Genomic DNA, 23,373 nt, shown 5'->3' with positions numbered 1-23,373 from the left:
TTTCATTTTATTTATTTATTTTATTTATTTTATTTTTATTTTTTAGTAATCTCTACACCCAACATGGGCTCGAACTTACAACCCCAAGATCAGGAGTCACATGCTCTTCCTAAGCCAGCCAGGCACCCCTATGCTAAGTATTTTAAATAGAGAAGATTCAGTGCAGAGAATGGGTTAGACAACTGTTGGAAGGCTGGAAGATAGAACTGGTTAGATGACATGAACTGTGAGAGTGTAAGGAAACCCTGTAGCATTGGGGTAACAAACAAGAGGAAGTGGTGCCACCAGAATAGAAGGGCTCAGAGAGGGGGCTACCATCTCAGGAGCTACCATAATCTCAAGAACTAAGATCATGAAGAAGGACCACTGCTTCCAGCCTGGCACCATGGAGGTGGGCGGTGGGGGGTAGGGAGTGGGAGGAATTGCCCCATCAGATGCACCGCCAAGGAACAGGAGCAACAGTGGGAGAGTGGGGGAAAGGGCCCCTCTTCAAGCCATCTGATGTCACCTGCGACTCCTGTTGGCAGAAGCCTAACAAGGGGCCAAGTGGCAAAGGACTCTGGGAAATGCATATTGCAGAGTATAGAAGGATGGGCATAGAGCTAAGAGGTAAATAATGTGCTCATTGCCTGTCTACTTTCTGGATGGTAGTTCTGGCTAAGTCACCATTTTCCTCGGCTTCCCTTAAAGTGTTGTTCACTTTGTATTGATAATCTAAGAAGGGTAAAGGTTGAGACAAAATAAAAGTAAATTTTGCCCGATTCAGTTTGTTGTTATTCTTCAGTAAATAGTAATAATAAGAAGAAGAAATAATAACCTATGTGAAGAATTTTGGTGTTGTGTTAATGAAGTTATGTTGGTTTGCCTGTGTGTTAGAAAGAATGTCATCACAGATTTTGCCCAATTAACTCAAATGAATGTCACTTGCTAGAGAGAATTGACCAAGAAATCAGTGGAAACTCAGATTCAGGCAATTAAATGTTGATATAATTAGCACCCTAAGTTATTTTACTTTTTGAACTTTTCACATCATTTCCTTGTTTAAGGGTGAAATATTGTGACCTGAGTTTCTGAGCCTCCTGAGAAATCTGACAACATCTTTAGCAAATGGATATTTATAAGGTTTCCATAATTAAAACTTTCTTTTTCTTGCATCATATGTCACCTGTTTACCATGTGGGTCATGAGAAAATAAAAACGTTTCTGTCCTCTAATGAAAAGACAGACTTGCCAGTAAGGAAGGAAATTGCCTTGACCTTGGATAAATTGTAACCGTGTATAGTTTTTGTAGAGTGAAAGGAAGTTCATTCAAATAAGACATGGGCATTTGAATGGAGTTAAGGCAAGAGGTTCACCTGCTAAAAAATCCATCATTTTCTGCCTCGGAATGCTTTTATTAACTATGCAGATTGAGACCCAGGCTTTCTGTGCTGTTGTCAGTGTTAAACAACAGGCCCTCTCAAAAGAAAGCAACAGATCATTCTCTCCTTCCAAAAGGAGGCAAACAGGCTTCAAATTGCCAAGATGAGGGTGCCTGGCTGGCTCCATCAGTTAAGAGCGTGTGACTCTTGATGTCTGGGTTGTTAGTTCGAGCCCCACGTTGGATATAGAGATTACATAAAAATAACATCTTAAAAAAATTGCCAAGGTGTTTCACATTGCCGCTTAAGATTTTTCCAAGGAGTTTACTGAGTATGTCTAACACACTCATCGTTTTCTGTGTAGCTTAGATGTAGGCAGAAACCACCTACTAGAACATTCTTCACATGGCGAATTCGTCATATGTAGCTGTTAATCACATTAAATATTTATTTACCCCTTTAAATAATACCTTATCAACGATAGACTATGTGAAGTCTTTCTGTAAAAAGAATAATGATTCGGTTTTTAATTTTTGTCTCTCTAGTAGTCTCAAATATGATTTCACACCTGGGATCACTAAATTATGAATTATAGTTAAGAGGTTGTAGGCTTGGGAACTAGACTACCTGGTTCTCATCCCCACTCTGCCATTTCTAGATGTGTAACTTTGGGCAAATTACTTAATTTTTCTGTACCTCTGTTGTTTCATCTGTAAAATGGGGATAGTTATGTACTTCAGTGAGGTATTTTGAGATTCAGCGAGTTAATACGAAAAATTAGAAGTTCTGTAATTATAAGTTAGGCTTGGTAGGGGTTTGGTTTTGGGTTTGGTTATGTCCTAGAGGAAGCAAGAACATTGGAATACTGATTTTGGGGGGCCATGCTTTGTTTCCAGTACGCAGATCTGAATCGTCATGTCGATGCGTTGAATGCGTGGAGAAACGCCACTGTGCTGAAACCAGAGCACAGTTTGGCCTGGAACAACATGATCATACTCCTTGACAATACAGGTACAGAGAGGTGAATTAAATACATTGGAGGAAATGGAGCCATGATGCGGTGCCATTGAATACTTAGGAAACAGATTAGCGTGCTTTTTCTTTCTCTAGTGTGTATTAGTTTAAAAAAAATAATATGGGGTAATACAAAAATGTCTGTTCTTCTAGAAGACAGAGTTTCCTTTAACCTATTGAAACAGGTATGTGTGGGAAAATGACACTTTACTTGGAATTAGTGCTGAGCCAGGGGTGAAGACGGGTGCTAAGATCTCGTTTCGTCTGAAGTGTGTTATCTAGCATTGCCCGTCCCCATGCTAGAGGCACCAAAAGAGCAAAAATGGCTTCTGGGTTTACGACCTGTGAAGACCATGCTCTAAAGTTCATGGACTGTTGTCAAAGGAGATGCCCTCAAACCTACAGTCAGAGTCATGGGCTCTTCTTTTAGATAGGATGCTAACAGACTTGATGATGTGGTTCCTCAGCCCAGATCTTAGCTCCGTCAACCAGGAGTTACCCTGCTCCCCTACTTTTGAAAATCCAAGCAGCCCATAAGAAATGATAGTTTTAATTTGGCAGAATTTCAAGCTAGTGAGCCATCTAAGCAGTGCTTCTAATGAAAATACAAAATGTATACTTCGATATGATAAATACTCAGTTATTAAAGTGTTACTGTGGACACTCTTATGGTGCAGACTTGTTTTCTCCGATGTGGGTATAACTGGTATCTGGGAAAAAATTAAAACTAGGTTTTATATGCTTTTAAAGAATTTAATCAAAAGCTGTTTGTATATTATGTTAGAATTGCACTAGACTGCAGTATCTTTGCAATTTATGGGGTTGTGTGTGTGTGTGTGTGTGTGTGTGTGGTGAGTATGTATACGTGTGTGTTGTGCTATGTGTATGTGTGTTATCTGTGTGCATGTGTGTTATGTGTATATGTGTGTGATGTGTGTGTTGTATGTTTGTATATGTGTGTGCTGTGTGTGTGTTATCTATAGACGTGTGTTATGTGTTGTGTGTGTATATGTATATGTGTATGTTGTGCTGTGTATATGTAATGTTTGTGTATTGTGTGTATGTGTATGTGTGTTGTGCTGTGTGTATGTGTGTTATCTGTGCATATGTGTATTACATGTTGTGTATGTGTATGTTGTGCTGTATGTGTGTTATGTGTTGTGTGTATGTATATGTGTGTGCTGTGCTGTATGTGTCATCTGTGTATATGTGTGTTATGTGCCGTGTGTATGTGTCTGTGTTGTGTGTATGTGTGTGTGTGTGCTATGTGTATGTATGTGTTATCTGTGTGTATGTGTGTTCTGTGTTGTGTGTATGTGTGTGGTGTTTGTGTGTTGTGTGTATATTGCATGTGTATATGTGTGTTATGCATTCTTCATTGATTTTCTTAAGTCATACCAGTACAATGTTAACATTTTTTTTTTTTAATTTTTCTATGTTTTCCTTGCAGGTAATTTAGCCCAAGCTGAAGCAGTTGGAAGAGAGGCGCTGGAATTAATACCTAATGATCACTCTCTGATGTTCTCGTTGGCAAATGTGCTGGGGAAGTCCCAGAAATACAAGGTGTGTAAACTGCAGGCCGTGATTTCTTGCAATTAATGCCAGCATCTGACAGAAGCCATAAATGTTACTTCTGCCCAGTTAAATTCAGAATTAGGCAAAAACAGTGGGGGCAGTGTACCAGTGTGGCTTGGTCAAAAAGATGGATTTGCCCAAAAGATGGATTTGCACAGACTTTGTGTCCTTTCTCATCAGAATTCATCACCATTGCTCAAATGTGGGGTGGGGAGGAGAAGCCCAGAGAGGAGGCAGTGATGCCCCAGCCCCAACCCTGGCACGAAGTTGTTTGATTTTGTCCCTCGTAGGCAGGTGGGAGCTCTGATTTGTTGGTGCGGTCTTCTGCACAAAAAAATTCCAGCCCATGGGGAATGCAGGACTGGTTCTTGCCCATTTAGAGTTTTTCCTCATCTAGAGTTAAGCTGTAGGTCATCTGCAAGGCCCTGGAAGTGTCTGACCAGTGGAACCAAAAGATACTAGATCTAGGCTCCCAGGACTGGCCAGGAGTGACAACTGCGAATCAGAAGGCGCACGGCACCCTGTGGCCTGAAGGGGACTCTGTGTTCCTAACATCAGTGATCTCAGACTTCAAGCGTGAGGCTCAGAACCAGTGAGGGAGTGTATTAGATACAAATGCGCAGATTCCTCCCCACAGGATGCTGTCTCAGTCGACAGGGTGGAGTCAGGGACTGTGCACTTGCAGCTAGCATCCTAGGTTTCTAACACAGATGCTACAGAAAACACACTTTCAGATGCAGTGCCTTCATCCTCTGTGGCAGCAATTTTTTCTTTCAGAATCAGGAGCTGTATCGAATGTTGATCACACCGGGCCTAAAGGAAGTGATTCATTCATGTGTGTTCCATGTTACTTAACTTCTCCTCTGCTCATCACATACCATTATTGGCATAATTTTCCAAAACAACAGTAAGATAGTTCATGCATGTCTCATTTTTAAATATCAGGGAGTTTGATGGCCCCGGTTAATATTTTGATGTTTCTAGATTCTGCTCCAGAGATGACTTTTTGAGGGGGTTAATTTTTATTTTTTATGGACTTACCGGTATAGAACCAGGGAAAAAAGGCAAGTTTTGTGGTTTTCCCTTCTACTGACCTCTCCAGGCATCCCCATCAGCCTGGGATGGGTTGGGAGTGTCCAGTGACCAGCTACAGCCAGTCATTTTCAAGATGCAGCCTATGTAACCATTGTATTGATTTTTCTATCACCCCACAGCCTATAAACTAGAACTCTATTAAGGTGATAGAACCCACGGTTCATTTGGCTTCCAGTTCATATCATTTTTTTTTCCCAGATAAAGTAGAAAATACTCCATAGAGCAGAATGGAGAAATGGGTTTCCTATTTCTCTACACATTTTGCATCCTAATTGTGTAGGCCAGGGTGCTGAGCCTAAGATGAGGAAACAGAAGATGAAATCCGAAATAAGAACCTTGCAACAGTTCTGCCAAAAGGAGGGACGTGATGTTACTCCCTGAGCTGTGGTGTCAGCCACCGGGTGCTTGCTTCATATATTGTTTTAAGTTCAGGATTTGGAATTTAGATTTTCCTCTCACGATGCTGCAGAAGTGACCTCCATTGCTGTTGGTCAGCTACTTCTAGCCCGTCCTTGAAGGGCACTGGGTGGGGACTCTCTGCAGAGGTGGCAAGGTAGTGGGGACTTAGGGATGGAGAGTCAGGACAGGTGTCTGCTGTCTATATAACTCACTTCGCCTAAGCCTTTGCTGTTCTGTATTATCATTAACTTGACAAATCTCATTAGTGAGCCTGGAGACTTCACGAGGGCAGAGCCCCAAGTCCCATTTTTACAACTCCTCTGCTATCCAGCGGGCTAATGGGCATTTATTAAGTGCCCGGTTACAGCTGTGAAATGGCTGAATGCTTCCCACATTTGGCCGTGAAACATTCAGGCTTCCAGATTCCCTCTTAAGACATTGATGTGCACAGTGATTTATACCTGTGCACAATGCCTTGTGCCCCTGTGATTATGGGGCAGATTGTCATCTGAGCAGCCCTGTTACCTAACAGCAGCCCCTGAAGCATCCTTTCATGGCCACCCCACTGTTACATAACCAAGATGGAAGCATAGAACCTCTCTTTCCTCCTGATGCCCCTTCTGTCAGTGTGCCATTTTTAAACTCGGGAACTTTGACTTAGTTTTTCCTCCCCCATTACCTCACTCAGCCTCCTCACACCCCCACTCAAGGTTCAGGCTCTGCCTTGCCAAGAGCGGCAGCCCCCCAAGATGGTACAAGCCCTGCTCCTCTCTCTACACATGCCATCCTGAACACCACCATGTCCTCCAAACCTGACTCTGACTCCACGTCCTCCTGAATGGTGTCCACACTCATGGGCATTTCAAAAATTCCTTAAACGAATCCAGAGTCCTCCGAGAACTCCTAACTTGCTTTTTCTCTCTCCATCAGTTGTCTCTAATTAACTCTACTTCCTTTGCAAGTAGAGAAGCATTTATTTTTTTTTATTTGTTTTTTATGAAATGTATTGACAAATTGGTTTCCATACAACACCCAGTGCTCATCCCAAAAGGTGCCCTCCTCAATACCCATCACCCACCCTCTCCTCCCTCCCACCCCCCATCAACCCTCAGTTTGTTAGAGAAGCATTTTAAAGTAGATTTAGATTCCCTGGACTTCCTATTTCTCAGATTTTAGATTAAATGGTAATATTTGAAAGTCATCAGAAAGCGTAGGTACTTAGAAACCACTCCAAATCTATGCAATCCATTTGGTTTCTTTTTTACCAGCATACCTAATATGTCAGGAAAACCTTACACTTCCTTGAACGAGTTTCAGCGACCACAGCTTGGAACGTAGACATTGATTTTGAGTTCCGGAAGTGCTGTTTGCTGACATCTTGTAACAATGTCTTCATTCAGTCCTTTTTGGACAACATCTCCAAAATACAAAATTTTCTCTGCCAGCTCTCTCTAAAAAGGTTGTGGCTTCAGAGCTGTTTGCCCAAATGCCCGGCCTGTTTCTCAGGAGTACCATGGGCCATCACAGGGCAAGGAGATTGGTCCTTCTACACTTTACAAAATGCACGATCCTAGATATTTTCCAGGAAGCCTGCCTGGAAAATTCACAGAAGGTGCAGCTAGAAGGAGCAAACCTGTCCCCCATCCACCAACTTTAGTTGTTTAAGCTTGCTGTTTGATACTCACTAAAGCATGTGTGGCCCTTCAGTAGCACAAATGTAGACGGGTGTGAGTAGCTACCCCCGGCAGATGTCAGCAAAGAACAGTTCGGCATCTTTATCTCCCAGCATTATGGTAGAATGGGACCATCCAGGCAGCCATGGTCACATGATGATCAGGTAAAAAAAAAAACACTTGGCCGTGCCTTTTCACAGCCCGATTGGAAATAAGCACTATTTGGAGGAAATGCAAGTCTATACAAGAACCAGTTCACACACACCAGGGGCATTTGGTCATGGTCACATACAATCCTGCGACTGCTTACGTGACAGGTAGTTGTCTCTCCCTGCTTATTTTTTCCAGCTGAATGAGCCCCTTCTGGATTGCTGAGGGGTTGTGAGTCTTGGGGGGATTAAATCGGCCCCAGCTCCTACCTTGAGAATCCTAGAAATGAATTCATTGATGCTGAATGAAAATGACGCTTTTGTGGGTGTCCTCAACAGCCTAGCCCTTTCCTGGTCATTTGACTCTGGCTCATCCTTCACTGCACCCTGAATCAAGCTACTTGCTTCAAGTTGCAAACTTTCAGCCACTTCTGGGAGGCAGGTGGCAAACCTCATTAGCATATTCGTGCTCTCTCTGCAGCCACCATTGATCTCCGTTGCCCATCTTCCCCTCACTATTGTTCTGTCCCCTTTGCCCTGTCACACACTTCCCTGATTGCCCTTCAGAACCTCTTAACGGGGTATGGCCCCGCTGGCCTTCCCAAATGTTTCTGGGAGAAGGATGCAGTGTCACAAAACAATGTTTGAACAGTTTTAAATATTTGAAAACTGTACACAGCAAAACTGTGTGTTGCTTTTGCATCGTGCAATACCTTATTTTTTATATCATTCTTCAGGAATCTGAAGCTTTATTCCTCAAAGCAATTAAAGCTCATCCAAATGCTGCAAGTTACCATGGCAATTTGGGTAAGGAAAATTTTCAATTTGAATCATATCAAAAGTCCGTGTAAGTTTAAAGAAATGGGTGCATTCTGTAATATCAATGTAGAGAAAGTAGTTTTTAACAAATCTAGCCTGCATTGGTCTTTATAATCTGGTTCTAAGATGTGGGGTTTTTTTTAAGTTTATTTATTTATTTTGAGAGAGAGAGAGAGGGAGAGAGAGAGAGAGAGAGAGAGTGCAAGCAAAGAGGGAGCAACAGGATCCCAAGCATTCTTCGTGCTGTCAGCCCCATGTGGGGCTCAATCCCACAAACCATGAGATCATGATCTGAGTCGAGATCAAGAGTCAGATGCTTAACCGACTGAGCCACCCAGGTGCCCCTCTAGGATGTGTTTTTTTTTAAAGAAATTATTACATTAAAAAGGTAGCAAAATAGTAGTCCTATGTATAAGTTGTAACTGTATGACCAGACCAACACCCAAAATTCCCCACTCAGTTTATCCCCTTCTTATGATAAACTTCGAGTTTCTTTCTTTGTGTGAAAGATCCTAGAATGTTAAACACAGAATTACTTTGGAAATTTCTGGTCTAACTTACATCCTTTCCTTTATTCCATAGAGGACCTTCCATTATAGCCTGGTCTCCACTGTGTTCTTATGTTCTCTTAGGTCTCTGCTAAAAGTGCATTTACCGGGGCGCCTAGGTGGCTCAGTCCTTTAAGCGTCTGACTTTGGCTCAGGTCATGATCTCACAGTTCATGGGTTCGAGCCACACATCAGGCTCTGTGCTGACAGCTCAGAGCCTGGAGCCTGCTTCAGATTCTGTGTCTCCCTCTCTCTCTGCCCCTTCCCCACTCACATTCTGTCTCTCTCTCTCTCAAAATGAAGAAAGATTTTTTTTTAAAGGTTATAAAAAAACAAAATAAAATTAAGGTGCATTTACAATTATTTATTCTCTAGAATTCCTTTTTCCATTTTTATATCTCAATAATTACCATTTTTAGAGTGTCATGTCAATGCTTAGAATGCTCAGCATGTGACTATGTTTTCACCAAATCAGTTCCCTACAGACTCTGTAGCTACTCATCATGAAAGTCAGAAAGCAGCAATAGTTACTCTTCCGCCCATGTAAAAAATTAGTTTCACTTACAAAATCATGATAATAATCAGACACTTACCATTCTAATAGATTTTAACTATCATTTTATGGTCAGATCTTGATGTGAGTGCCCTTATTCTTAGCTAGCAACAAACAAGCTAGTATTTTGACAAAAGATGTAGGGGAATCATTATTCAGATGCTGGACTTGGCGCATGGTTGGGGCCCTGAGACATACCAGAGCCCAGCCATATCCAGCCTGACTTCCTGGAACTTTCATGGCAACTTTGAGAACCTTGATGTAATCTTAGTTTCCTTCTTTATGTAATAATGTTGCTGTAAGAAGATGGGTCATATCTAGTGATCTGCAGAACCCCAGGAGTAACGGGTGGTGGTTAAACAGACAATCACCAGGGAGTGTGGTTATTAAATAAAGTTTGCGGCACAAACAATATTATTTGAAACAATGATTTTTGAAAACTCTGTGTGTGTGTGTGTGTGTGTGTGTGTGTGTGTGTGTGTGTGTGTATTGGCACAAGTGGTTGGGAATACTGTAAGGTATTCAGAAGCATTTCCAATGAAATCTTTCTCTTGCTATTTCAGCTGTGCTTTATCATCGTTGGGGACATCTAGACTTGGCCAAAAAACACTATGAAATCTCTCTGCAGCTTGACCCCACTGCATCAGGAACTAAGGAGAATTATAGTCTATTAAGAAGAAAGCTAGAACAAAAGCAAAAGAAAGACGTCTGATCCCTTTTCCTTCATTTTTTGTTTGTGTGCATGAGGCGTATCATTAATATGATATGGTTGTGTTTGACCATTTAAAAGTCCTACATGTTGTTTATTTGACTGTTTTTTTTTCTATGAAAACACGCAAAAAGACACGCAAAAAGATTACAGCACCAGCAGTATACTCTTCTTGAATGCTCGATGTGGTTTTTGCATTGAAATTGTATTTTTTCAGACGACTCAAACGTAAATCCTAAAATTCCAAAAATGAAATCTTTTTTAATTAAAAAGAAAAAAAGAGAAAAAAAAATTAGGTGGAGCAGAATGTAAAATTAAACCTGCATATGGGGTGTGAGCCACGTTGTACAGAGACTAACACTATTAAATGTCAGTTGTGAACAAGAAATCATAAATGGACTCCCACGGTTTATATAAATATCGAATATGTCTGTATATTAGAATTTTTATTTAATGACAAGAAAAAGTAAATTAAGATTTTTGTTTCTTTATCTTTTTTTAACAATAGACTATGAATTTCCCTTGTAAGGAAATATATTTATTTGTATTTTTATGTTTTAAACAGGGCAAATAATTGAATGAAGAATGGAAATTTTAACATCTAGTATATTTATATACTTTCCCGTCATTGGAAAACTCACTCCTGCAATCATTTTTGGATTCTCCGATTTGTGCAGCTTCATGACAAAGGAAATTATGTAGTATTCACATTCTATATAAGCTGTTGGTATTAATACTAAATTCAAGCCATGCTTTAGGCAAAAGCAGGCAGTCAGCCTGATGTTTTTGTTTTTGTTATATACAGTATTAAGAGGGTTACATATCTCTGTAAGTTGCTTTTTTTAAGTTTTTAGCTATAAGGCAGTGTTCTGTTCGGGTTAATGGAACCACAGTCATTACTATATTCAGGAAATGCAAGAGGTAGATTTTGTCTTAAAAAGAGCCACATAGGGGCGCCTGGGTGGCGCAGTCGGTTAAGCGTCCGACTTCAGCCAGGTCACGATCTCGCGGTCCGTGGGTTCGAGCCCCGCGTCGGGCTCTGGGCTGATGGCTCAGAGCCTGGAGCCTGTTTCCGATTCTGTGTCTCCTTCTCTCTCTGCCCCTCCCCTGTTCATGCTCTGTCTCTCTCTGTCCCAAAAATAAATAAACGTTGAAAAAAAAAAATTTAAAAAAAAAAAAAGAGCCACATTTGGGGAATTTGTGGTATTTTTAAGAATTGAATTTTTTTCTATTTTATTTGATCAAGATAATCCTTTTTGCTTTATTCTTCTGTATATGGTGTTGACCTAATGCTTTATGCAACCTCTATAATATCTTATGCAGTAAAATTATTACACAGGCTGGTATAAAAATGTATTGCCTTCTTAATAGGTGATTTTCAAGTTCATGAACTTTGTGTCTTCCTTTCCCTTAAAATGAAATCCAAGTGACCAATTCATCCTTTTTCATATGTGGCTTCTCTTTGGTGTTAGAGACCATTTAATACAATTGTCCTCTATCCAAGTTTAGAGAATGGGATGAACGGATCCACAATGAGATGAATTTAATTCTCTACACTCACATTTTGGGGAGCAGATCTGCAATGAATTGTAATTTAGAAATTGTGACTTATGATGGTTGAGGTACATCAGGAAAGACAGTACTGGTGTGTGACATACATCAGAAAAGGAAGTGCTGTGTTTCAAACATTTTTTAAATGGTCCCAACATAACAGTAACAATTTATAGATCTCTTAGGGGCGGGAGCTGTCTTATTCTTATTTATGTTCCTACAGTGCTTAGCTCAACAGATAATAGATGCACTATATGCTTGTCGATCTTTGTTTTGAAAGCAAATTTCTTTCTTTATAACAGTACTTGCCTTTTGAGAGTAAAGAAAAATATTTCTTGTAAAAGCTCCTTCAGGAGTTTTTTTCCTACCAATACTAAAACTTTAGTGTCAAACCAAGATATGCACATCCGGGACCCCTGCCTACAGAAGGAATCCCCTTAGCTTCCACTGCCCCATCTCTCAGGATTTCCATTATGGCTGTCTTCTCTGCAGAGAAAACAGTCATTAATTTGATTGATACTTCAGGCAGTCTTCTGTCTCCGCAGATCTTGGAAGTGCACCATGCTGGCGCTGGCCCTTTTCTCTCTACCTTGAGGTGGCCACCCTCTGCTTCTTGGGTTTCCTTCCCAACAAGCGGGAAGTGGGAGTCTGTCTCTCATTTCCCCTCTTATTTTATTTTAATGTTTTCAGTGCTAATCACAGTAGGAGGTAGAGTGGGGGGGGGGGGGGTTATCAAAACAGACATGGGAGGAGTGTCCAGGTTGAGAAATCTGAGAGCCTGACCATCATCCTATAGCTCCCTAATGGTGAGATCACACACACACACACACACACACACACACAAAGGCAGTTTGTGGTTGTCCTCTGTTTGCTACATTTCTTCCCTGTTTATATTCAGCCTTCCAGTAGTCCTTAAAAGTTTCATCCTGGGGCGCCTGGGTGGCGCAGTCAGTTAAGCGTCTGACTTCAGCCAGGTCACGATCTCACAGTCTGGGAGTTCGAGCCCCGCGTCAGGCTCTGGGCTGATGGCTCAGAGCCTGGAGCCTGTTTCCGATTCTGTGTCTCCCTCTTTCTCTGCCTCTTCCCTGTTCATGCTCTGTCTCTCTCTGCCTCCAAAAAAATAAATAAACGTTGAAAAAAAAATTAAAAAAAAAAAAAGTTTCATCCTTAGGGGCACTTGAGTAGCTCAGTCAGTTAAGCATCCAACTTTGGCTCAGGGTATGATCTCAAGGTTCGTGAGTTCAAGCTCCCCATTGGGCTCACTGCTGTCAACATGGAGCTCACTTCGAATCCTCTGTCTCCCTCTCTCTCTGCCCCTGCCCCACTATTTCTCTCTCTCTCTCTTTCAAAAGTAAACATTTAAAAAGTTTTGTGGTACAGGGTGCCTGGGTGGCTCAGTCGGTTGAGCGTCTGATTTTGGCTCGAGTCATGATCTCACAGTTCATGGGTTCGAGCCCCGCATCGGGCTCTGTGCTGACAGCTTAGAGCCTGGAGCCTGCTTCGAATTCTGTGTCTCCCTCTCTCTCTGCTCCTCCCCTGCTCATGCTCTGTCTCTCTCTCTCTCTCTCTCTCCTTCAAAAGTAAATAAAAACATTTTTAAAAATTGTAAAAAATGTTTTGGGGTACCTAGGTGGCTCAGTCAGTTAAGAGCCCAACTCTTGGTTTCGGTATAGGTCATGATCTCACGGTTGGTGAGTTTGAGCCCCATGTCAGGCTCTGTGCTGATGGTGTGGAACCTTCTTGGGATTCTCTCAAAATAAATAAACTTCAAAAATAAATAAATTTTAAAAGTTTCATCCTTAGACTTAGCCTACTGCCTTGATGGGGCTCTCTGGGGTTCTGATTCTACCCTATTTATTAAGCATGGTCTTTACATTTATTCTATTTCAAATGACTGACTTAAAATATCATGCAGAATAAAAGGTTGAGCCCCATAGCACAGCAGTGGACATCTATGTCTGTATTCACATCCTTCAGCTTAGACTTTGGGGTGAGAAAACCTAGACTTGGGTCTTGGTTCTCCCACTGTGATGTCATAGGCAAGCCATTTAGCATTGCTTAAGCCCCAGTTTCTCATCTGTAAAATGGAGATAATACAGCCTCCCTCACCCTAATGAAGTACTTGGCCCAGGAGACCCTCAAAAAATGACAGATTGGAATTTTGGAGAAGGGTGTAGATTTTTGCAGCAAACAGATCTGACCTCAAATACATTCATTCCCTGAGTCAACAAATCTAAGTGCCTGCTGTGCGCCAGATACTCTCCTAGGCAGAGGGAATACAGTGGTGAGCAGAAGTGGATATGACCCTTTGCCTTCATGTAGGGGATAGTACAGTGAGAAGCAATAATTATCACGTAGTCATATAATTAATGATAGAAGAGGGAGACCGGATCTTGCCTGAATAGTCAGGAAGGGGTTCCCTGAGGTGGCTTTTGAACTGAGATTTGAAAGGCAGAGGGGAACAAGATCACTCTAGGTCAGTAGTTCTCACTCACAGGAGATTTTACTCACAGGGGACAGTTGGCAATGCCCAGATATGTTTTTGGTTGTCAGAACTGACGGTGAATGGGAGGATGTTACAATTACACATCCTACAATACACAGGACAGCCCCCACCAAAGAAAATGATCTGGCCCAAAGTGTCAGTAGTGCCAAGGTTGAGAAAACCTGGACTGCATACATAAGAAAACCCACATGCAAAGGCCCTTCCTTGAGAAAGCTAAAGTACTTGCTGAACAAAGTCCAAGGGGAAGGGGAAGGGGGAGGGGCACTTGCTGGAGCAGGTAAAAGTGACCAGGACCAGATGGTCCTTAACCATGGGACACTGCAAAGCAGGGTGGGGGGCGGGGGGCAACATGACCAGATGTCTATTTTGAAAAGATCACTTGGGCTGTCAGTGGAGACGAAATTGTAAGGAGGCAAACCAGTGAAGAGACCACTCCATGTGGCCAGGGGAGGGATGAGGGGGCTTGCTGTAGCCAAGTGGCAGTGAAGTTGGAGACATGGGAACTGACCTAAGAAATGCTCAGGAATCAATTGGTGATGGGTAGAAGGAGAGTGGGTGAGGGAATGCCTGTGTTCCCATACAGTTACACATAGAAGCCAACAGTCAGGACTGGTTACACATAGAAGCCAACCAGTCAGACTGGTTGGAGTTTAGCTCTAGACAAGAGGAAATCAAGTCCATGCATGTAATAAGTTCCACATAGTGACAGATGTAGACACATTTGTACATTTGTATGCTTGGCCAAACCCCAGTTTGGGAATGAAAATCATCAGTAAGGCAAGCCAGAATCTTGACAGAGGCCCTGCCAAATATGGTGTCCAGCAGATGTTCGGGTCACTGGAGCCCCTTTCACTCTACAACACATTGGTCCCAATTTTCTGATTTGTATTTTGGGGCCCATCATGCATTCCCCCCACCTGACCAAGTAGCACTAAACTTACAGCTCTCCATACTCTTTATCCCCATTTGGTGAGCTTCCACCCCTAGATTTCCACACACATGTCTGTCTTTTTGACTAGTGTGCCTCCTCTTTTAAGGGCCTCTCTCTTTCAAACAGGGTCTAGCTTTTCAAAGCCCATCTCTCTTGACTCCCATCCTACTACATTCTGAATTGCTGTCACCCATCTTAGATTGTTTTTACTCTCACATTACTACTTTTTATTTGGAGGCCATGGTCAATTCACATGCAGCTGTAAGAAATAATATAGAGATCCCAATACTCTCTACACCCAGTTTCCTCCAATGGTGACATCTTGCATGACTGTAGTACAATATCACAGGCAGGAAATTGGCATTGATACATCTACCAACCTTATTCAGATTTCACCAGTTTTGTATGCACTCATTTGCATATTTAGCTCTATGACACTTTATCATGTGTAGATTTGTGCGGTCACCACAGTCAGGATATAGAACAATCCCTCTACAAGGATCTCTTGTGCTACTCTCATGTTATTATTTGTCTCAAATATTTTCTTGAGCACCAACTGTGCCTGCTGCTGAGAATACCATCAAAAGTGAAAACAAGGGGGATCCCTGCCCCCGGGGAGCTTCAGTTTACGTTACGTCTGCCTTAAGAATGGTTCCCAGCCCCCTTTCCAGGGGACTTCTCTCAGCCCACAGGCCCCTTGGTCAGGCATTTGCATCTTCTACATTTGTAGCTGTCCAAGTTCAAAATTCTCCATCAGTTGGGGAATCTGTTTTTCCTGGAGGCAATGAAATATACAATCAAGATGAATTTTCTATTCCACAGGAACAGATATTGGTTCGGTTACCTCTGCCTTCTCCTTTGAGCCCCATATTTTTGGTGAAAGCTTCACCAGGCATCCACAGGAAGGGAAGAGTATATTGAGGCAGAAACTCCATTGAAGGGTCAGCCATATTGTACATGGATAAGGGGAGGCACCTACCATATTGACCCAAATAGAGAGATCCCAGAGTTGAGTAACCCTGGTTTTTTTTAAAAAAATATTTATTTTTGAGAGAGAGAGACAGAGCATGAGCAGGGGAGGGGCAGAGAGAGAGAGAGACACAATCTGAAGCAGGCTCCAGGCTCTGAGCTGTCAGCACAGAGTCTGAAGTGGGGCTCGAACTCACAAACCGCAAGATCATGACCTGAACTGAAGTTAGACACTCAACAAACTGAGCCACCCAAGCATCCCTCAGATTTATATTTTTAGCACTACGTTCTGACTCACTTAGCAAGTACTTTAAATCTGTTACACTGTTTATCAAAACTGCCTTGAGCATCCTGCATGTCTAATAATTTTATTTTTATTTTTTTACTTTTTTATTTTGAGAGAGAGAGAAAGAGAGAGCAGGGGAAGGGCAGAGAGGGAGACAGAGAATCCCAAGCAGGCTCCTTGCATCAGTGTGGGGCCCAATACCAAACTCAAACTCATGAACCGTTGAGATCATGACCTGAGCTGAAATCAAGAATCAGATGCTTAACCGACCAAGCCACCCAGGTGCCACATAATTTTATTTTTAAATATGTGGCATTTTTCACGGACCAACTTGGTGATCCTTTTCTGCTTCCAACTTGGTGATAAGTGTTTGAGAAAACGTTTTTCCTTGTAGATTCAAATTGCACTTTCATCTATCTTTTAAAAACAGATTTGTCTCATCAGCTACATTCCTGTAACATTAATTTTGATAGCTGGACTTGAGATTTATCTTGGAGAAAATCAAAACTACTCATTTCTAGAACTTTCTGATAAAGTAAATGGATGATAGCTTTTAGAGTTTTTGTCTAGGCATCTACAGACATCAGCAAACAAGGTGATAAAGTAGAAAGAACAGAGCCCACGAGGGTGAGATTGTCCTCGGGCCAACTTCAAGGCATAAGTCATTTTTTTTTTTAAGCTTCAAGGATTTAGTTACCAACATTTCCAACCTGCCATTAGTTAGCATGAACCTGGAGTGAACCACTTAACTACTGCATGTCTCCGGTGCTTCTAATAAAAATCATGGTGGTGGTGGTTGCTACTTTGTCATTAATTTCTCCTCTACAAGATAAGAGGGTTGGGCTACACCAGTGGACTTCAAACATCCCTAGACGCTTAACCCTTTTTTCTAAAAAAACTTAAATCTTAGACAGAGGTCCATTATAAAAAGTTATAAAAGTCAGGGGTGCCTGGGTGACTCAGTCCCTTAAACATCTGACTCTTGATCTCAGCTCAGGTCATAATCTCGCAGTTCAGGAGTTCGAGCCCCGTGTTGGGCTCTGTGCTGATGGTGCGAAGCCTGCTTGGGATTCTATCTCTCCTTCTCTCTGCCTCTCCCCTGCTTGTTCTCTCTCACTCTCTCAAAAATAAATAAATAAACGTAAATACTTTTTTAAAAAGTTATAAAAGTGAGATGCTGTGAGTGCTGATATAAATGGTCATTTAAAAAATTGCTGTGAAATGTAACAATGTTTGAAATGCCAACACCTTTGTGGAAATAAAATGTTTTCAAGGCTTCTAGTCCTTCAAAATATTTTGAAATTAAAAAGTATCTTGGACTGAAAAAGGAAACTTCTCCTCTGCCACTCATCATGCCAAGATAGCACAGATTAGGCTAGCTGCGAAGTGAGCAGGAAACCACATTCCTCCCATGGACACACTAAAGTCAATGTCAAATACTCCCCTTCAGTGGCTGACTGCTGTTTTCTTACTGAGAAATCTTGTTCTGAAGAGCACTGACTATTAAAAAATGTTGCTATTTGGGGTGCCTGGGTGGTTCACTGTGTTAAGTGTCTGACTCATGATCTCAGCTCAGGTCTTGATCTCAGGGTTGTGACTTCAAGCCTGGTGTTGGTCTCCATGCTGGGCTTGAAGCCTACTCAAAAAAAAAAAAAAAAAAAAAAAAAAAAAAAGAGCTGCTATTTGAAATGATCAGTAAGAATGGGCAAGCAATGCAACCTCTCTATTTCATCTGTAAAGTGGAAGAAATTCTCTACCAGGTCTTTACCATACAGCACAGGAGTAAGCCTCAAATATAATGTATATGAAACCTCTTCATGGGTAGAACTACATGTATGGGGCTGGTCATCAGAATCAGTCATTCTAACCACAAAGGTTCAAATATAAAAGAAACTATTAGTCCAGATGACATACATTCCAGTGTATACCACACAGCTTCCCAGTTTTAGCCCTCCTGTTAAAGAGCACAGGCTGCGGCTCACCTGGATATGGGTTCAAATCTTGCCACTCTGGTTTTCTGGCAACATGCCTTTAAGTGGGCTGTTTAGCCTCTTGGAGCCATTTCATATGTAGAATGGAAATGGTAATATCTGCTTCATACCTTTGCTTCATACCCTTTGCTCAAGGGCTAAAACGAGAGAAGAGTCATACTGTGTGAGGCACATAACAGCACTCAAAATGTGTTCATTTCCTACATTGACAGCTCAAGGGAATCAAGCTACATTTTATTTTGTAATGTCTACATTTCTAGGCACCAGGTAAGCATTATTTCCCTTAAATACAATTATTTCCTTTCCATTAAATGCAATTACTGTTTGGAGAGCAGAACCAAATTACTTGATTCTGATTTTAGGAAGAACAATGGTCGTGATATTACATGGTCAGATATTGGTTTGTGGCCTGACAATGGTTCTTTGCAATGTAATTAGCTTCCATCATGGTGGATGGCATATTTCATTGGCCATATTACTTTTTCTGGGAGTTCTTACAACTATTCTCCTATTCATGAATAGGGATTTATTCACCAAAACTAAATAATCTTATGTATATAATCTCTTTAGTCTTGGCTTTTTATTCTTAGAAGTCCAGAAAATGGGCAAGAATAGCATAAACCATTTCAACTGCAATTGCCTTGAGAAGCCCATAGACTTTTTAGAAAATATACTGCATTTCTTTTGTGGAGAAAATGTCAACATCTTAGTTTTAAATATCTGACAGCAATGCACATCATCTTTAAAACATTAATTCTAGAAATACCAGGATTGAATTTAATGTGAATTAACATAGCTTCATGAGATTGGTTTTCTCTGTTCATTAATTTCTTTGCCATGGGAATTGTTTAGCAGTGAGATCTGTTGTACCAAGTAAAATAACTTGACAGAATGAAAAGAAGACAAAAAAATAACCCTGCTGCTTTCAAATTTAACAACAATTTTTTTAGAGTCAGGTTTAGAAATGGAAGAAAGGAATCCAATTATTTGCATAATGCATTTTTTTCTATTTCTTTTTTTTGCACACAAATTTTCTAAATTAGCCTAATTAATGGATGCTGTGTTGAACCGCAAAGGCTTTTTGGTAAGTTTATATAGATTTACATAGGGAAAATGACCAAAATGTAAACTTCACTTAAATAAATATTACTGAATACCTAATTTTGTGTACCATGGTGGCAAGTGCTGGAAACTCAGACAAAGGATACAAATCTGCTCTCATGAAACTCAGTCCAGTAGGGAGTCAGTCATATAAATTAACTATTACAAGAAAGAGAGGTAGGTATTGTAACAGAACAAAAAACTATAGGGCAAGGTAGACAAACTCTTTCTGTAAAAAGGCATATGGTAGGTGTTAGGTTTTGTGGACCACACAGTCTCAGTGGCAACCAAAGACTACATGAGCGAATGATCGTGACTATAAACATTGAACTGTATCATGTAGTTTTCATATGTCATGAAGTATTCTTTTTTCTTTTTTTTTTTCAAGCATTTAAAAATGTAAAACTCATTAGTCATGGGCCATACAAAAACAAGTGTTGGACTTAGGTTGTAGGTTATTTGGGGCCAAAGAGGATTTTTTTTAAATTTACTAGAATAATTTGATAATATTTCCGTAGATTTTATAGTGTTATTTAGATTTCAAGCTCCTCACATAGTCTCCTCGTTCTGTTATTTGTTTCACGTTATGCCTACAGTATATATATTTCACATTATACCTACAGTTTCAAGGGATGCAAATGTTTTCCTATCTGTAGTGTGGAATTTGCAATGCTGGAGGCCTGCGGGAAGGGTCACAAGGACACTGAGGCTGGACTCTTTCTCATAATACTAAGTAGCAGTGCATTTAGTCAAATATAAATATAAAGCAGGGATCTATCTTATCTCCCTTGTTAAAGTCTGGAAAACAGAGCTTGGAAATCACCTACTTGGATTTAGACAACAAAAATGGCCAAATTGTATAATTCCAATTAAAGATAATTTGTTGGTTTAAATCATTTGAGTGATAAAGGAAACATCTGCTGAGCTTTAAACCTACGTACATGATTTGCAGGCTTGACCCTGAGCCTGGATGATATGGGACATTATGGATGGCAAAGTAATGGACCAGAATGAACACAGAAACAGCTGATGGTAAGCTGAGCCCTTTTCGGTGAGTGACTCACCCTACAATTTGGATGCAACCTGACAACCTCAATGAGTCCACTCTGTTCCTAAACCCACCAGAGCAGTTGGCTTGTAAAGCACTCCTGTGTAACTCACCAATACTAAACTGACAAGCCATGGACTTGTAACCAACCACTCAGTTTTCTTGAGAAACTGGGTGACTTTCACCTTTCTAAGGGCAGCCCACACCCTTCCCTTTGCTGGGCAGTTGTATTTACAGACACAATGTCCTTGTGTGTGTCCATACACAAGTAAATCCTGGGAATCTAGATTCTACTCCAGTCTACCCGAACCAGAATCTGCATTTTTAACCTAGATCTTCAGTTGTTTCACATACACAATTCTGTTTGAGAAACACTGGAGCAATTCTTCACTAAATCATGGTTTTCAAACTTGAAAGGCATCATAAACACTAGTTAAAATGCTAGGCCCCACGCCTAGAATTGGTGGTTCAGAAGATCTCAGGTGTGACCTAAGATTTTGCATTTTTAAATTCCTAGGTGCTCCTGATACTGCTGGGCTGAGGTCACATTTTGAAAACTACTACTTTGAACCATTTGTCTATAAGTCGTTTTTTGAGAGTTAGCTGAAGAGTTCATCCCACAGAGCCTACTCTATGTTGAATCAAACTCTCCAGCCTTACCTGCCATTAAATGCAATTGAACACTCACCTTGTAATCATCTTTAATTTTCCTTCACCAGAGGAATTATGTATTCATGCATTTGGCTCATTTTCCTTTGCCAACATGATCATCCTCCCTCAAAAAGGAAAAGAATCATTCTTCATTTAAAAAAAAAATTAAGATGATTACTGCTACTCTTTTAAAATGATGTTAAAAATACATGCTAGACAAGATTTTCAATATATTTTAATTTAATCATGAACTTCCCAAAACAAATCTTGGGAAGAAATCTCTTTGAAATAAATTATGGCTTATGAATCTGGTCCTAAAGATTTCTTTTGGAAATCTATATACATCCATTCAAAACACGACCACATCTATACTATTGGAATCGTTCAAATAAAAATCAAATTGTAGTAAGATTTCAACTAGTCCACATACATGAGAAAGTGGAAGGGGCAGAAAATGATTAAGGGGGTTACTGCTATTCCAATAACTACTTATGTATTTGTGTCTTTGGGGAGAGGTGACAGAAGTGGCCCTCTATCTCTGTGCTCTTGTCACCTGGGTCCCCAAAGTAGCATTGCTTCAACCCAGAATGAACAAAATCTCTAGAGAAAAATTCTCCTTCAGCTTTTGGTCTTCACTCTTCTAATTTCTGGGCCTCAAGTTTAGTTCTAGGAGCCAGAGGACAGAAGGGAAGTCATTTCTTTCACTGTCTCCTACACCCTGTTTTATTTTAAAAGGGAGAATTGGTATCAAGACTATATGATTATCTGCATCCAGTATGGTACCAGCGCCGAGTGTGGATGCTCCAGTGTGAGGCTTTGGTGATGTGTCCATGCGTCCTCCAGGAGGCATTCCCCGGTGTGGGCTCATTTCTGTGTGTGTAGCTATGGTGTGTCCCCCAAGTGCGTCTGGGTCCCACACAGACTCAAACCGGAAACGAGGTCCCGGGCGGGACGCGTTAGGACATTAGCGTCCGCGGCGGGGCGCCCCAGGTGTGCACGGCGGCGTGGTTCCCGGCGCGTGCCCAGGTGTGGGCGGGGTCGGAGCGGGCGGGTACCGCGTCCCGCCTCCAGGGGGCGCCGCCGGGGGCGGCCTCCTGGGGCGGCGGCGCCAGTCTCGCCGGGGATTTCCGCTCGCTGCCTGGTCCTCTCTCCCCGACGGCGCCGCGCTCTGCGGCAGGTGAGGCGCTGGAAGTGGGGCGAGTTGGGGCTCCTGTCCCCGCTCCCTCCGCGCGGGGGCTCTGGGGACTCGGGCGTCGCTCCCTGCGGGGCGCGTTGCGTCCGGGCCGAGTGCGGTGCCCGCGGCAGCCGGTCACGGGGAGGGGAGGCCGGGGACCGAGCGTGGCCGTGAAGGGGCCGCGGGCGGCCTGCGGGACCAGCCGGCGAGGAGGGGACATCGGGCCGCGAAACGCGCTCCCAGAGCCGCTGCGCGCGGCGTGACGCGGGTGCCCCCGTCAGAGTTGGCGAGGGCGGGAAAAGTTAGGGACTGCCTGCAGGTGTGGACGCTGCCGGTTCCTAATAAGCAAAGAGCGATGATTATCCCGGAGGTCGTTTGAAAAGGATCTCTCAGGTGAACGAAGGTAGCCGTGTTCAAAAATGCTGCTTTTAATTTCACAGGTTCCTGTTTGTGAGGAAACTGAAAGCTGCCAGAGCAATCTGAAATTTCTGGCATTTGTCAGTTTATGACCTTAGGTTTCTTTGGAGCTGTTAGTGACACATGTGAATCTCAGGGAGGAATTTCTCCTGCTCCCTTGATTCCGAAGTCTGGCTTATTGCTATTTCACTGTATTGGCCAGAAATAACTCCGTAACTGCACTTGAAACCCTGTATAGGCGCGTGGTTAAAAACAAAAAACAAAAAACAACATACCTTCTTGACTCCAAGCTTGCTTTGTTAATATTGAACTGATCAGAAAACTCCTGAGACTTGCAGCCACTTTTTGAAAAGCAGATACTTCGTTTTGCCACCTGTCCTAGGGAGAAATCACGTGTTAAAAACTAAAGGACATCTCTAAATCTGTTGGGTTGACCTATATGAGGTGTAGGTCGCACACCGTCAGTCCGTCTGTACTTTTTCCTATAACTGAAGACTGTTCTCCCCGGTCTCATTCACTTTATTGAAATGCTAATATGGGGAGCTCCTGCAGTTTGCCCTTATTTTCCCAAAATGCCTTGTTTTCCTGAACTGGCTCCCCAGAGAAGCTAGAAGTTCCTGAATAAGCGGACTACCCTGGTAGAGAGCATTTGTATTTCAAAAGCCGAGTTTGTGAGGTTAAATTAATTTCTAATTTTTGTTCGGAGATATTTTGGACTAATTGACCTTGCTCACCAGGGTCTTAACTGTTAGCACCAGACCTAGAGAGAGAGGGACTCCTTGTAAGAAGGGGTGAAGCGGGGGGGGGGGGGGGGGGGGGGGGGGGGACGTGCCTTTAGAGAAGACTCTACTTT

At 42.0% G+C, this 23,373-nt stretch overlaps 2 protein-coding genes across 13 annotated transcripts in view; both read left to right on the top strand.

Annotated features, from left to right (window-relative positions):
• Nucleotides 1-9,992, top strand: part of TMTC4 (transmembrane O-mannosyltransferase targeting cadherins 4) — a 64,725-nt gene extending 54,733 nt beyond the window's left edge. For both annotated transcript variants that reach the window (XM_047861884.1, XM_047861876.1), the window contains exons 15-18: nucleotides 2,258-2,372; nucleotides 3,826-3,938; nucleotides 8,004-8,073; nucleotides 9,750-9,992. In XM_047861884.1, the coding sequence (XP_047717840.1) occupies nucleotides 2,258-2,372; nucleotides 3,826-3,938; nucleotides 8,004-8,073; nucleotides 9,750-9,898 (447 nt within the window). In that variant the 3' untranslated portion in view covers nucleotides 9,899-9,992. The remainder of the gene's footprint in view (nucleotides 1-2,257; nucleotides 2,373-3,825; nucleotides 3,939-8,003; nucleotides 8,074-9,749) is intronic.
• A 12,044-nt stretch (nucleotides 9,993-22,036) lies between these two features.
• GGACT (gamma-glutamylamine cyclotransferase) overlaps nucleotides 22,037-23,373 on the top strand; it is a 49,098-nt gene continuing 47,761 nt past the window's right edge. For 6 of the 11 annotated variants that reach the window (XM_047863225.1, XM_047863246.1, XM_047863172.1 and 3 more), the window contains exon 1: nucleotides 22,379-22,506. The gene's annotated coding sequence lies outside the window, so the exon portion shown is untranslated. Of the gene's footprint in view, nucleotides 22,107-22,363; nucleotides 22,507-23,373 lie in introns of those variants that run through there. The other 5 variants (XM_047863187.1, XM_047863197.1, XM_047863202.1 and 2 more) reach the window with 5 other exon arrangements.

The sequence above is a fragment of the Prionailurus viverrinus genome, chromosome A1 (genome assembly GCF_022837055.1).
Source record: "Prionailurus viverrinus isolate Anna chromosome A1, UM_Priviv_1.0, whole genome shotgun sequence".
In the NCBI taxonomy this organism is placed as follows: domain Eukaryota; kingdom Metazoa; phylum Chordata; class Mammalia; order Carnivora; family Felidae; genus Prionailurus; species Prionailurus viverrinus.
This window is presented reverse-complemented; position numbering and strand designations above follow the sequence as displayed.